This window comes from Orbicella faveolata, unplaced genomic scaffold (genome assembly GCF_042242905.1).
Source record: "Orbicella faveolata isolate gen_17 unplaced genomic scaffold, um_ofav_v1 contig_2, whole genome shotgun sequence".
NCBI lineage: Eukaryota > Metazoa > Cnidaria > Anthozoa > Scleractinia > Merulinidae > Orbicella > Orbicella faveolata.
Window position 1 is genome coordinate 4840892 of NW_028301547.1, and position 16137 is coordinate 4857028.

The 16137-nt window shown below is 38.3% G+C and overlaps 1 protein-coding gene and 1 long non-coding RNA gene across 2 annotated transcripts in view; both read left to right on the forward strand.

Moving 5' to 3' along the window:
• LOC110058072 (uncharacterized) overlaps nt 1-8789 on the forward strand; it is a 32657-nt gene extending 23868 nt beyond the window's left edge. Inside the window, exons 20-26 of the mRNA XM_089289739.1 lie at nt 460-636; nt 873-1049; nt 3152-3340; nt 5058-5228; nt 5803-6093; nt 7677-7987; nt 8630-8789. Of these exons, the coding sequence (XP_089145865.1) occupies nt 460-636; nt 873-1049; nt 3152-3340; nt 5058-5228; nt 5803-6093; nt 7677-7978 (1307 nt within the window). The 3' untranslated portion in view covers nt 7979-7987; nt 8630-8789. The remainder of the gene's footprint in view (nt 1-459; nt 637-872; nt 1050-3151; nt 3341-5057; nt 5229-5802; nt 6094-7676; nt 7988-8629) is intronic.
• A 1104-nt stretch (nt 8790-9893) lies between these two features.
• Nucleotides 9894-15733, forward strand: LOC149111665 (uncharacterized). Its single transcript, XR_016207250.1, has 2 exons — nt 9894-10938; nt 13782-15733. It is a non-coding gene; the product is annotated as an uncharacterized LOC149111665 (long non-coding RNA).
• Nucleotides 15734-16137: the final 404 nt, after the last annotated feature.

Here is a 16137-nt window from a genome sequence, read left to right on the forward strand (position 1 = left end):
ATTGTTGGACATTTATGTTTCGAAATTTAATTGCTGTGGCTTTTTTAAAAGCCACAGCAATCGAAATCAAATTGGTCTTCAAGCTATTAAAATAGTTTGAAGACCAATTTGATTTCGATTATGACAAGACCAGGGTTGTTCGTACATGTATGATTTGGAAACACAACTGATATGGAAGAACTCAAAGCAAAGGAAAGAAACCTAAACATATTGACATCATGATTGCTATAATCATGACCAATCCATAGGGCAAAACATCGTATCTTTCAGTCTTTTCTACGACATTCCAGATGATAAACAAAATTGTTTAATCTGACGCGCATATGTCCACTCTAAAGTAAGATTCTTTTTTCCTTCTAGCTCCTTATCTTGAAAGCAGTCAAGTTGATGGGTTTGCACTTCGCCGCGTTGACAGGTCATGATTCAAAACAATTTATAAGATGTTTTCTCTTATCACAGGGGATGGTGGTTATTCTGCATGGGGACCATACAGCAAGTGTTCAAAGTCATGTGGAGGTGGAAAGCAAAGTCGCGAGCGAACTTGCACCAATCCACCACCAAGTGGCGGAGGAAAGGATTGTAAGGAGCTGGGGCCAAATACCTCGAGCAGAGAATGCAATAATAAGAAGTGTGCAGGTAAGACGTGCTATTAATGTTGTTTTCAGTATTACAACTCAATAACTGACGTTCTGATTAAGACCCTTTCTGACCTTTTCGGATAGGTTCTGTTTCTAAAAGCTAACTGAAACACTTCAGTTTTGACAACCTGTAATCTTAAAAAGTCGACGGCAAAAAAAGTTTCACTTAGCACAAGAACCGGGCTCGCCTCAAATCAAGTTTATTTTTATGATATTTCTTAATTTTTTATTCAGTTGATGGAGATTACACTGATTGGGAGAAGTGGACAGACTGTTCCGTCACATGTGGAGGAGGACGAAAAGCGCGTCATCGGCAATGCACGAATCCTGTACCGCAACATGGCGGGAAAGATTGTTCAGATCTCGGACTACCGACTGAGACAAAAAGCTGCAATGAAAACGGTTGTCCAGGTTAACATTATATTTGTTGCAGATTTATTGTAGAAGCAAGTTAATCTATCGTTTTGTATCTGTGCCAAAGCCTAAGCTGTACACATGACTGCGATGCTCTAGCATTCCACTCACATGCACAGTCAAACGTAACGATATTTCGTATGTTTAGTTTTATTACATGCCATAGAAAAAGCAGCCAAGTCGTGTTATACTCTAAGATTTCATACCCAATCTTCCCATCATGCCCTGCATTGATTTTGTTGGGCACTGTATTTTCTATAGCAGGGTATAAAATATTCATGCTATATAGTATTAACCAAGCGCGAGGGCCGCGCTGGGAAAATATCGGCCCGAGATCTTGACAGTACGTACAAAAGAATAGAGGGCCGATATTCTCCCAGTACGGTCCCGAGCTAACTTGGCTAATAAGAGGAATATTTCGTGACTGAAAGTGTTGAGGAAAAAAAAATACCACTATCACGGACTGGAAAAAAAAATATTGCAAAAGTCAAACGCGCAATTCGATTTTGATTGGGAGCCGACCGAGGCGTGTGGTCACGTCTGATGTTAAACGAAACAGAAGGAAAAGAGGAGTTGGAAGAGAAAGAAAAAGAATAATTTATGCGACAGCAAGTTCTTTCAGAAACGCGAGCCATAAAACTACCAGAAAATCTTCAAGGGTTATCGTGCGGGATCATTCGGAACAGTGCTTATCTCAACACTATTTGACCGGCAATGGAACAGAATAATTGCCGAGTGATTTTAGTTATTGAATTGGTCCCTGAACTAACTTAGTCGTGTAATGTCATGGCTTATAATCCATCAAATGTTTTCGCTCGCGCGCGATCGGTCTAAACATGTTACGTGACCGATTATTCCCCAGCTAAAACGACGAATATCCGAGGATATTCCCAAATTTTCAAAACTGCACGTGAAGGTTAATACATGTATTTGAAGGATAACAAACACAATAGCCTCCATATGGCGCGAAAATATGCTCAGATATTTGTCCTTGGACATAATCTGTTCCTCAAAGCTCATAGTTTTCGTCGAGTTACACTCTCGGAAAACTGTTCGCTTATCGGAACAGATAATGTCCGCAGACAAATATCCTAGCATACTTTCCTGCCCAATGGAGGCTATTGCTTATTTATCCACTTGTCAGTTGTGCTTTCATGGTCTAAAAATATACCCCCTCAGTTAAGAAATTACCATGGTATACCACTCGAAAACATTACATAAGTGGTATGTATATCTTTGTCTTCTACAAGTATTACGAATTAGCTCAACACTTGGCTCTCTACTCGTTAAAACTATATGATTTATTGTTCTCAGTGTTCGTCTTGCTTAGTTTATTGTAGCACGTGGTCTGTGTCGTTGCTAGTCTTAGTTACCAATTTAGCAATCAGACTACTCGCCCTCGTTTTCTATGAGCAAACAGTCAACGAGGCGTATTCGAGTTAATTATCACTCACAGAAAACGAGGGCGAGTAGTCTAATTGTAAAAGCAGTGCGCGTGCGGAAAACGATGTGAGAGCAGATTAGATTCGCTGATTTACAATAGAACACAACAGAGTGACTAATAATGACACGTTAGATGATAGAAAAATACTGGACACTGAACTTCAACTGGAGACGAACATGAGGATATACTGTAAATGGTATGAGCCCGGGAGTATCAGTAGTTCGTATAGTGTGATCGTCTGGGTGAGGGAAGCTCTGAAGAGAACTGTTGTTGGTGACTGACATTTCGACAACCTGAGCGAAAGTGAATAGTGTTTGTCAGTCGATGATGTTATGTCTGGTCCGTTGAAAGTAATTGGTCAGTTTAGCTATGATGTTATTGGCTGTAAGACTCGTCTAAAGTTTGACAGCAGTCATTGGTCGGTTCTAGTAAGCTTCCATCCGTCTATTGTTAATCAAATGAGGTCGGCCTGTTAGAGGTCCGTTTGTCGGTTTTGTTTGTGGCGTGAATAAGTTGTTTGTACGGTGCCGGTAGTTGTTGATATCTGTTAGGAGGCGTTTGTTCTAAGTTAGTGTACCAGCTGAATAATTTCTCAAAAATAAACCCGGCAGTGCTCGTAACATTCCTCAAAGTGTTACTTCGATATCATTTACAGTGCATGGAGGTTACGGCAAGTGGGGATCTTGGGGCGACTGTTCTATTACATGTGGAAAGACGAAGGGCAAGAGGACACGCGATAGATTGTGCAATAACCCAGCGCCTCAGAATGGCGGTAAAATCTGTTCAGAACTCGGACCAGACAGCCAGACAATGACGTGTACACCACCGATGAAGAAATGTCCAGGTAATTATAAAGAAATAAACATTCACGCTTTTCATTACACATTTAGGTGGGGGTAGATTGGGTAGATTGGATGGTTAGCCACCCCCTTTTTGGAAAAGCAAAACATCAAAAAAGATTGAAAAAAGGTTTGAATATTATGACAGAAAGAAAGGGAAACTCTCTTGACAGGTATCTCATTGTAATTTCTACAACGTATCATTGCTAGTATTTCCTGGTAAAACGGTTTTCAATTAGGTTCCAATTCTTAAGTTTGTGTTTTAAGATTTGCCACAGAAACAAAAATAGAATTGCAATACAATGATTGAAAAATTTAAAAAATTTAATATGCAAGATTACAATGAAGATACAAAACTACAATTTATATATTAAAGAAAAAATTGCGAGGGAACCTAATAAAAACCGTGGGGTTTGTAAGCTTAGGTTCTCTCTCACGAAACACCAGATGACTAATTTAGATAAAGTAATTTAATGCCAAGCCTTATTTAATGACAGAGTTAATAGTTACCGACAATATAAGTTTAAAGTTTTTTCCTCAAAGATGCCAGTTATGAAGAGCCAGAAATTTCAGGTGAAAGAGAATTAAAGAATTTAGGACCTCGATAAAAATACGGAGAAATGAGGATATTTGTTCAACATAATAGTAGACGAAAGGAATTTGCATGCCCTGTATTGAACAATTATGGATTTGGTTGTTTATTGTGAATATGTTATCACATTTACGAGGGAGAATAGCGTTTTCAAACAAAGACATAAACTGACCTAGCTGCATGAAATGAATGTCTTGAAATTTAAGCAAGTTGAGCTCCTTAAAAATATGTCCTGTATGAGCATTATAATAGGACTTGTCCACCATCCTAATCACACGTTTTTACAAAATTACAATTCTTTGAAGGTTAGTTTTATAAGTTGATCTTCAGACTAGATTTCAATAATTAAGGTAGGGAAGTACCATTGAGTTATTTAGCATGCGAAGAGCAGGTGTTGAAAGATAAAATCTAAAGATGAGATCTAAAATTATGACCTGTGCAATGGTTCTCTCATTAAGTTAAAAACATGTCCTATTAATTCTGCTACCCCAAGGTATCCGCATGCATTAATGTATTCGCTCCTGCATTAATTACTAACTTCCAGATACAATATACTTTAGTCCATCCACTGCTAGGATAGATATAGGTGCATTCTGATGATAAAGTTGTCTTAGTTATAACGTATTTTTAATTGTCAGGTGGTTTCTTATCTTTGCCTTTGTCCAGCACTGCATCTCGTTTACCTCTTTTCGCTATTCTCATCAGTTTTTGCGGCCTGGTTTGTATGATAGTATGCTGTGAAATATAGCTTGTGACTGGAATGGACAAAGTCATATCGGATACTTGTTTCTTGCGCCAATGTGTTGAAAAAGCGTCTCAAACAGATTTTACTATGTTAAAAAAGTAAGGCTCTGATCTGTGGCTTTATGACACTTGCTACTAGCAACCCGGAAGCTTTTCTCTGCGTTTCGCTTCACCTAAGTCACCTGAGGACATTATAACAAACATACTGACATTCACAAATCTCAACACTTCAACATAGTGGTAAGAAACTCTCGCATCAACCTGCAAATTGGCCATTCTCATAAGTATTGTGATTTTTAGCTTGAATTTAAGTTACACTAAGTATAATGTAATGCGAAATTAAAATTATATCACCCGGTCAAGATAAAGATTTGTTTCGTCTCCAGTGGACGGCCAGTGGGGAAAATGGGGTGAATGGAGCAACTGCCCGGTCAGTTGTGGAGGAGGGGAACAAATAAGGGTACGAAGCTGCAACAATCCTAAACCCAGTGGTGGTGGCAAAGATTGTGATGGAGAAGAAGAGGCGAAGAGAAAATGCGCGACTTTCGAGTGTGGACGTAAGTTTCTCTTTTTCTTTTTGCCTTTCGTCAGAATTTGTAACAACTTCATTTCAGCTGTTAAAGCCTTTTAATTATGATGTTCCAAGCTACAAGGTTCGAATTCCATTCTATTTTCTACACCATTTTAAATCGTATAGGAAGACGAGGTAGCTGTATGCCGTTTCAAAGTAAATATGTAATTGTCCTAATATACACCGTAGCATTCGCAAATAACGAGCACCATTCCATCAGAAACGATGGGCAAATCAGTCTTATTATAAGACTGACAAAATTGCTTTTAAAGTGCACTCGCCTGAAGGCGCGTTCAGTTTTGAGATAATTTCCAAATATCATTCGTAGTGTAAATCTCTAATTGCACTCGCATTCATACGATTACCTTTAGAAATAAATCTACTTCTTATTGTGAGTTTGGTCTACCTGCGTTGATAGTTCCCGTTCCTTCTTCATGGCGTACAAAGGCAAAATGCGGCCCTGTTGTTGAAAATAGTTGAAACCTGTAAGAAAAATAATCGGGTTATTAAATTTTCCTTATTGTTTTGTTTTGTTTTTTGTTTTTCTGTCAAAATTAAAGCTGATTGGAAAGCAGAGGGTTGCTACAAAAACAGTGTCCGTGCTCTAAGCGAGATCCTGAAAGTGAACGCCAGGACGATAAGTAGTCGGTTTGCTGCATGCATGTCAGAAGCTGACGAGAAAGGTATCACGTTGTTCGGTATGGATGACAAGAGATGCTGGATTGTTGAAGACGCAGACAGCTCATACGACAAATATGGAACTTCAGGATTGTGCAGAAAAACGAAGAAAGGCATAAACTACGGCCTATCAGAGCACGATACGATGCGTGTCTATATGAAAGACGTTGAAGGTAATAATACAAGGCAATTTTATGAGTATAGTAATAATACTATTAAACAATGTTGTTGTGTATAGTGGTCAATATACTTAGCTACACCTAGCTAGTTTACAAGCATGCCACTTTAAAAACTAAAAGAAACAAAGATGTGAACTAAACATAATAGGCTTGAAAATCCCAACTGGCGGGAGGCAGTGCGCCAGTAATGACACTGGACAGCAGTTATACGCCGAAACAAGGCCAGGCTGCGTAGTCATCCCCCAAAATATGGAGCTTATGAACAACAGGAACGCTGAATGTGCGGCCATTATCGTACTGTGCCTTTTTTTTTTTTAAGTTTCGGTTCTCGTATTCCTCGCTTTTGGTGTTCCCGATACACTCCTTTTTACCTAACGGCATCTAGCAACAAAGTCAGTACCCGATCTGGCCAATAAATTCCTGTACTGGAGGAAGCGTCAGTCGTCCTTGCCGCCATTTTGATCTGTGGACATGCAGTGCCCACTGGGAGGTTGAGGACCACCAATGTTCTCCCATATTTGCCACATTTTATGTAACAAGTCGTCTTCACGAGCAATTTTTCGTATGTGACAGCTTTTATTTGTCCCATAAAAGTTTACCCCTCAACTTTTCAGCAAATATATTAGTCACATAAAAATTGGCCAATTTTCCCCATCTACACGAGTAAATAAAAATTGTCACAAAAATTGCTCGTGTAGACGAAGCTTTAAAAACATGAAATTGTATTGTATCTACAAATTGTATTGTATCTACAAATTGTCAACACAGGCATTCCTTTCAAAATCTCAGCCTCGGGTTTATTCCTAAAATATTCCTAAATTTCGCGAATTGCAGCTTCGACATTCTTATAAAATATATTCTTATTTAAAACTACGTACAAAGCAGACAAAGTTTGTTTGTCTGGGCCACTGATACTCGCGCTATATACGGGCCATTCAATTCCCGGAATATCAAAATTCTTGCACTCACGGCGCTGAGGCTCAGGATATTCAAACAAAGAGACAGGTTTTACTTCTTACGTTTCATGCGCTTTAGCCTTGGCGTCTTTTAACAATTTTTATGATTTATTTATCGCTGGCAAGTGCGTGACCAGCTTTCTCCAGCAAGCTTTTTCCGCGGCGGTTCACGTCACCACGTCACTTCGCACGGCTGACAGGTGTTAGCTGGCGATGTTGTTTATCCGGCGAGTGTAGAATTTTTTAGGCTGAAATGTCAGTCATCTCCCAATCTCAGCCTTGTAGGCTGAGGGCAGTGGATTACAGACAATTTAGGCTCAATTTTGTAAGCGGGGCTCTATAAATGTACTTACATATAAGTATCTTTCGGCAGGTCTGGTCAATGTTTCATACAACCTATAAAGCTCCTCCTTATACATGCAGCTAGCTATACGGATTCTAAGTCCCTTGAACAAATTGATTTTCGAGTTTTGATACACGTGGTCCAAACTCTGTTGACTCTCAGCTAGCCCAGATTACCACTCTCGGATATATCAGGAAACGGGAAGTTGTTACCGATTTACCCTATGGTAAAAAGCATACTGTAAGCTTTATTAACTCAGCGCACAATTTTCTCTACAGGTATATGGCAAGATAAGGGCTGCTACGTAAACAAAGCAGCATCGCTAGCTCTACCCGACCCCTTCGATACCAGCGTTGATACGTTACAAGGGAACGAAAACATTTTTGAGCACTGCAGTGAAAAAGCTAAGTCCTTCGGCTACACTGTATTTGGCGTTGACGACAAGAAATGCTGGGCAGGCGATGACGCCGAAGACACGTATAACAAGTACGGCAAGTCCTCAAAATGCACTGTCGGCAAGACTGGTTATGGTTCCGGCAAGGGGATCAACGGAGACATGTTTGTTTACCGTTATAAATGAATGACCGAGGCAAGTCGTCAGTGATCTCGGCAAAATTAATTTTAATTTTTCATATAAGGGACAGTTAGTAAGAAAGTCGATCACAAGGGCGACGTTCTCCCTCTGAGCACCCTCATAAGCGACAAGCTGCAGTCAAGTAGACCATAGTGAATCCCCTTTGAATTGTAATTTATCATTACTGCATACCCATCACCACATCGTGGTAGCAGTCCGCGACAACTTTGGAAGCTAAGGCATGTAGCGAGAAACGGGGGTAGCACCGTTAACCGGCGCTAGGAAAGGAGGGTGGGGGGACAAAAGATCCCTGTACTGGAATTCCGGCAAAATGACGGCGATCGAGGTAAAACCCCGGTGTTTTAACGAAGAGACCGCAAATTATCATGACTGCCCTGGGGCATAAAAGCATAGAGGTGTTGGAGGGATTCACTCGCTAACTCTGTATGCAGTGAGAATGGTCACACAAACTAATGCATGAGAGCTCACAGAAGAAGCCCCAATTCACGTTAGCAATTCCCAGAATATCGCAATTCCTTTGTCTTTCTTATTCGCATTAGGTTGGGTTTCTTTGCGAAATTCTTTTAAACAAGTTAAAAGTTCTAAAATCGGAATAAACCCACTTCTAAAACAGAACGTATGGTTCTCTTTTTGCAGATGATGGATCACTGAGATGCCTGAATGGAACCCAAACGGTCTAAATAGCGGGATTTTATTTGGGAGAGAAATATATTAGCTGGGTATATGGACGGGGAAATATTTTAGAGTCAGCCAGTCAGTATTGTTTGATGGGTAAATAAACGAGCATTTAAAATCAGTTTTCAGTTCGCTTACTTTTGTCGATATTCTAACTCCTTATCCCCCTGACGTTTAAGCCTACTCTGTGGGTTGGGGACAGATGATTGATCGATGGATCGATAATCAACCGACCAACCAATCGATCGATCACTGGAAAAGTTGAAAATTTACATGGACATGTCAATTTTAATTTACAGCATGTAAATATTGATTTACATTCTTTGTAAATTACAATTTACATGTTAGGGTTTTGTAAAATAAATTTACAGGAAATTTACAGCTTTTAGTACAACATGTAAATGTTCTGTAAATAGTGATTTACATTGTTTTTGTCGACAATGATCATTTGAAGAACATGTAAAAACCTGTAAAATATTTTACGCACTTTTACAGTATCTGCCTTTGTAAAAAACATGTAAATTGCTTTGCTAAACCATGTAAGAAACGTGTAAATAATTCAAGCGAATGCTGTAAAAAGTCTGGAAATGTTATGTTTGTAACCCTGTAAAAACCATGTAAATGAAAAAAGGGGGCCTATAAGAAACATGTAAAAACCATGTAAATGAAAAAAGGGGGCCTGTAAGAAACATATAAAAACCATGTCAATGAAAAAAAGGGGGCCTGTAAGAAACATGTAAAAACCATGTAAATGGAAAACCTAGAAGTTGCACGGGTGCAGTGGGGGGCTGTAAATAGCCTGCTACAAACATGTAAATTAAAAAGGGGGACCTTACAAAGGCTGTGAAAACAATCTAAATGAGATAAAGGGGGCTTTTCGAAAAACTGTTAAGACCACGTTAATGTAAAATGGAGACTCTTAGAACAAAAAGATCTAAATTTAAGAGAAGGCCTGCCTAAACCCTGCAAAAACCATGTAACGGAAAAGTGGGCTTGTTTAATATAACTCTGGTGTAACGGTTCAACCAACGGAGACCGTTGAAATGATGTAAATTCCAAATTACCGACAGGTTCGCTATCCTCTTGTAAACGGTTGGTTGGATTTTGCAAAGAAATAAATGAAAAGTTACCCCGGCCAGGTTAAACTTGGGGGGACGGGGGGGGGGGGGGGGGGGGAGAGAGAGGAAGAGTTGTCTCGGGTAACCGAGAACATATAAATGGATAAATGGGACCTTTTAAAGGCGCGTAAAGTTAAAATGTAACACCGCCCTAAAGCTCCGTAAACCTACCGTGAAGCCTCCATTAAGGTGCCTTTTACGTTGAAGCATTTGAACTTCTCTAAAATCCAAGTGTGTGCTATAGTTTGCTTTAAATTGAAGTTGGGTTAGAAGGTATGCACCAAACTAAATCGCTGCATTGATCGACACCGCACTAAGCTGTCTTCTTGTGAACTTTCCGCGCATCCACAACGACAAAATAAAACTAGAATTGTTACTGCACATGCAGGCGTCCCAAGCTTACGTCTCTAGAAAAGAGAAAAATTAATTCTCGGACACGTACGTATTCATTCATGAAGGACCATGAAAGCGTCACGTGTTGTGTGAGCTCAAGACGGAAAGAGCCCCGGTGACCGAGTTTGAACTGACGCGAGTTAGGTTAGGCAGGGAACCATAAGGGACACAGCCGGCCCAACGACCGTTTTCTCTCGAATGCTTTGAAACGCTGTTTTAGGCTATCTGGTGTACTTTCAAAGCTCTGTAGGTTAATTTTAGGTTGCGCAAAAAAAAAATTTATCTGTTCGGTTATTCTAGAGGAGCTTGTGTATCTCGTACTTATTAGGGCTTTTTTGTCCATTTCCCGAAAACGTTAGGACTTATCGCCTTTCCGAAAATGATAGCTGACTTTTTTTCGGTACCCAGAATGACATTTTGTCTTTTTGTTTTGTTTTGTGTTTTTTTTTTTTTTTTGGTGATTTCTACCGTTCTGTGCTTTCATTGCCGTCATTGTTATCCCAGTCCCTTTGTAAGAGCATACCAGCCTTGTGAGTGCCCGATCTCCAACAAACAGGAATCAGCGGTCTTCATGTTAGGTACCAGGTCCTCTCGGTTCTCCCGCCATGTTTGGCAGTTCGTTGGAACCTGCATCGAACTCGAGCTCTGTTTTAGGGGCCAAAATCCACTCTACCTTCGCTTCGTCATCGTGCACGGTTTCAAGGCAAAGTTTTCCCTTACCCAGAAGTTGAAGATAGCGATCACAGGCAACAACAACAGGTAAGCAAGTTTTGCATAAATTGAACGAGTATAGTAAAGTAACGTCAAGATACGTATACATTTCGTTTTGCCTTTGGTTGTGAATGTGTCATTATCAAGGAGAAGTTACATTGCTTGTGGAATCGACTTTGTTGATGTTTACCTGCTGTGCATAAAGGGCTTTATTATCTGTTATTATCTGTTCTCGATAACCGAGTATGAGCATGCGACATTTGTTATTGGCTTATTGGCTGATGCATTCTCTTGTAAGGTTATGTTGCCCTCTGATGTGAATGCTAGTAAGCTAAAATGTAATGTGCCATCTTCAGCAGAGAAATGTTTCTTATGCTAGTGTAAGTATTCTGAAGTTACTCAAGTATCTACAGTTGTACCTACATGCAAGTTACAATATGCTACACAACTGTACATGGACATTGCACCCACTGGTGCTGATAGTAAGCTAAATGTTGTGAATTTTTCTTTCACAAAAAAAAACACCACGATACTTTATAAAGAGGTATACATGTACCTCAAACTGTCATGAAAACTACACAGGACTTGAAAAAAAAAAAGGAAGAGTAACTTGCCCAGGCAGGAAAATCTACTTGTCTTGGACGACACAGTATAGTCAATCGATTATTTCATAACAATCAATAGGAATTAGTCAATGATATCAGAAATCAATAAAAGAATTAGTCATGAGTAATCGATTGTGATCAAATTTTCAATAAGCATTATCAATTTTGCTGATACTAGCTTATCTTTTAAGCAACATTTAATAAGGAAGAAATGAACAAAAGATATAAAGTGAAATATGAAATCATGAATACAATTGCATAAAAACATAACATTGTATCTTGTAAACAGAATATTTTGCTGGCATACATGTATCGGGGACTATGTTTTGGGGGTCTTTGGTAGTGCCTTTGAAATCTACATAAAAAAGTTACAATCAAACATTTTGTTGAGGGACGCAATTTTTCTACAGTTTATGTGAACTAACAAAGAGAGGCCAACTTTCAATTGATTCTCTAATGACTGATAAATTTGGTAAAATCAAATTGATAACTTGAAACTTCTCTAGCATGTGAGTATGAATTTCTTTCCATTGATTGATAGCACTGATAACACTTACATTAATTTCAATTTATTGATTTATATCAATTTATGGATCAATTTCAATCGATTGCCTTACCCTGGGATGACCAGACAGCATTTTAGAGACCTGTTACAGCTGTACATTTTACTTGTACGAAATTGTGCTCTTACCAAATACATGCAGGTTTCATGTGTCATGCATCTGTTCATTCATCTGTAGCAGGGCAGGAAAAAAAATTGTAAGTCACTTGCCCACTGGGCCAGTCAATTTCAGTTTTCACTTGCCCCCATTTAAATATTGGTTGCCAGTGTGATGGCCAGTAAGGAAATCAGAGGACAAATGCGAATGAAGTACGCTCGGATTCCTAACTAATTCTTGCTTTCAACCTAATAATTAAGTAATCTTTAGGTCTTAAGTTTTGAAATGGAATGACTGGAAATTATCATTTATCAAGCTGGCATTTTTAGTCAGACTCACAAGACTACGGAGGCTACATGGTAATTTCACTTGCCCACCGGGCCACTGAACTTCTATTTTCACTTGCCCAAGAGCAAAATTTACTTGGCTGAGGAAATCAGACCTGGTTTTTTCCTGCCCTGAGTAGATCACAGATAACACCAAAATATGGTAAAAACAAAAAATATTCACATAACCCATTACCAGAGTGTGTCACAGAATCTGTGAATTTTTCAGGCGTGTGTTACTGATGTTCTTACCACATTTTGATGTCTTCTGTGATCTATTACTGAACAGATGCGCGACAACGTGGAATCTATCTGCTTCGTAATACATAACAAAGAAACAAAAACAAACATTTATGACATCAGCTGTACCTTTGTCCACCAATAGAGCATAAGTGCGTGTAAGAAACAATCAAATTGTGCCTGCAAGTAACTTGACTTATTATTTAAACATTGTTTGATAGGAGTTTGATTTATTGTGCATGAATATTACGATGTAGAAGATAGTGAACATTGAATATTTACTGCCACACATTTTGAGTTTAGTTCTACATCCTCTGACATTCAGTGCCTTCCAATCAGAGATGCAAAGTTTTTGTCACACAGTAGCTACAGATGTAGATGTAAGATCTGTTTGATTGATGAATATTCAGGGCTCAAAATAATGGCCGGTCAACGGGCAATGTCTGGCCAGAATGGTGACTTGACTGGCCAAAAACTTCACTCACCGGTCATGTTGACCAGTCATGTCATGTTGAGACGGTCACGTTGTTCATTCTTGAATAAACAATCAAATCCCCAACTGTAAATCTGAGAGTTTTAAATCTCTTTTTTATTATGACCTCTAATGAAAACATACACCAATGCATACATGTATCTGTTCGAACTGCTAAAGACCATTCGCTTGCTGTTTGTCATGCGTTTAAGATCAATAGGAATGCCATTCAAGTGACTGGGGTTAAATCCGTTCAGAAAAATATTAAGCCAATTTTTAAATGGTGTAGCAGTGACTGGAACAAACGAACTCTATTTGTGGGTTTAATTTGGCTCACATTACATGTACTTGATTTTTGCATAAATATCCTGACCGGTCAGAAACGAGACGTGACAGAGCTAAAATTACTTTGGCCAGTCAACATGACCGGCTACAGTCCGATTTCAAAGGTCACAGTATAAATTGGAATGATAACAAACAAAATAATAACTCCAATGTAAAATTCACTGATTGATATCATACACAGAATTTGCTGATTCATACTCAGACATAACATCTTATTTAACGAAATGTTTTATGTTACTTGTAGGATGAAGTAAAATTGAGAGTGGTCAATACATGCATACTCCTTGGCATTGATGCTTGATCAGGAAAAAATCAGCCACTGAGAAGTCTACAGTACTTATGACTCTATAAGGGGTCCAAGGCCCATTTCTTGAAGGCCCTGGAAACTTTTTGGGCCCACAAAGCCATCTTTAATTGATCTGTGTCTAAAAACTAAGAGCTGTATATGCCTGAAACTTCTTGTGTGAAGGAAATCTCTGTTCATATTGAGAATAAGTGATTAAAACAGCTCTGTAAGCATAAGATTTCAGATTTTGGTATGGCTTTCTGGGTGCGAAAACTTTTTGGAACCTTTGAGAAATGGGCCCCTGGTGCATTACAGTCTAACATGGTGACCTTCAACACTTTGATATGCTCTGGCAGCTTTCTGGTTTAAATTCAACCACTTTAAACATTATTTTTTAATGCTTTGAAGTATCACCTACACTGTACCTGTGTTAGTGAATTAGCATCAAATTTAAATATCTCAGATTGCTAGGTTGATACTTATTGTTCAATACAGCAGCTATAAGATTTCATCATAAAAAGAAAAGGCTATGTTTACATACATGTAGTACCAGAACAATAATTTATTAACTTATGATGTGTTATGGGAACTATGGTACTAGATAGGCCTTTCAATTTCAACAGGCCCCTATGAATTTTTTTTTTACAGTACAGTTTTTTTTTATCACAAAAAGAAAAAGTAAAATTTTGAATATTGTTTACAGTGAATGTTTTGTCAGGGGTCCAAAATGTTTGTACTGTTTGGATTCCGTACAGTTTTGGAAAAAGAAGGAAACTGTGACTTTGTAAACATCGCCTAAAAGATGTCAGAAGCCTTGTTTTATGTTATGCAATGTAGTATTCCTTTGGCATGAATGTTTTTATGATGAATTTAAAATGTCAACCTCTATCTTGTGGTAAATGGTTTTTCTCCCTATTTTCTGCTATTTCAAAGGAACAATTTACTCTATGAAAAAAGTTGATCAATACTTCACACTTACATTGCAGTAATTTTCATAATAAGGTAAAGGTAAAGTCTACATATGAGCCATGTGGCCCAACAGGCTGGAGCTTATCCTGCTTTCTGTAGCAGGAAGCGACTAGGACTATTTCTGCTCCCCCTAGATGAGATGCCAGTCCATTGCAGGGTTACCCCACCATTAAATTCGCTGCTACCCACTTATACACCTGGGTGGAGAGGCACTGAGAGTAAAGTGTGTTGCTCAACAACACAACAGAACATACCTGCCTAGAGCTTGAACCCGGATCGCTCGATCAGGAGTTGAGCGCACTACATGTAACTACGAGGCCATGATGCCTCCCCCATTTCTCATTATTAAGGCCAATTTAATCCTACATTAATTACTTAGTAAGAAAAAACAGTTTATTCATTCATTTTATGACAAAGGTATTATCATTGTGTTGCATTTGACTTTGTGGATTTAGTATATATTTAAGACAGGTATCCATTCGCAAACAATTTTAATTTAGTAATACACCTAAATTGCAAAATTTTCACTAGTTGTAGCTGACAACAGTATAGTTCTTAATCATTTTATTATTTATGAATTAAATAGGGCCCAATATGACATGGTTTCACACAATCTTGAAAAGGTCTTGAATTTTAGTAGTCTTCTCGAAAAGTGCTTGAATTCGGTTAAAGGAGCTCAGTCATGGTATTTTAAAATATTTTGGCCATGCACAAAATTACATTTAAGTCGTCTTGTTATGGATAGATAGAAAAGAAAACATGTTTTATTTGTTGCAATGTATACATTGTAAACCTTATTCATGGCATATAAAAACTATTTGAATTTTACTGAGTTTGTTCTGATTGCAATAAATTTCTGATTCTGTATAAATTTGCATATTTTCTACTATTATAATTAAGGTCAACAGATTTGATTACAATAAAACAGTACATTCCATGCATTTTTCTTCAAGTTATTATTTGCAAGTCATTTATCGTACAGGGTTTCTGCCTCCCTTTTTCGATTTCCATGTTATTTACAGGCTCCCTTTTTTCAATTTACAGGTTATTTACAGGCTCCCTTTTTCAATTTACAGGTTATTTACAGGCTCCCCTTTTCAATTTACATGTTATTTACAGGTTTCCTTTTTGATTTCCATGTTATTTACAGGCTCCCTTTTTCCATTTACATACTATTTACAGGCTCCCTTTTTCCATTTACATGTTATTTACAGGCTCCCTTTTTCCATTTACATGTTATTTACAGGCTTCCTTTTTCCATTTACATGCTATTTACAGGCTCCCTTTTTCGATTTCCATGTTATTTACAGGCTCCCTTTTTCCATTTACATGTTATTTACAGGCT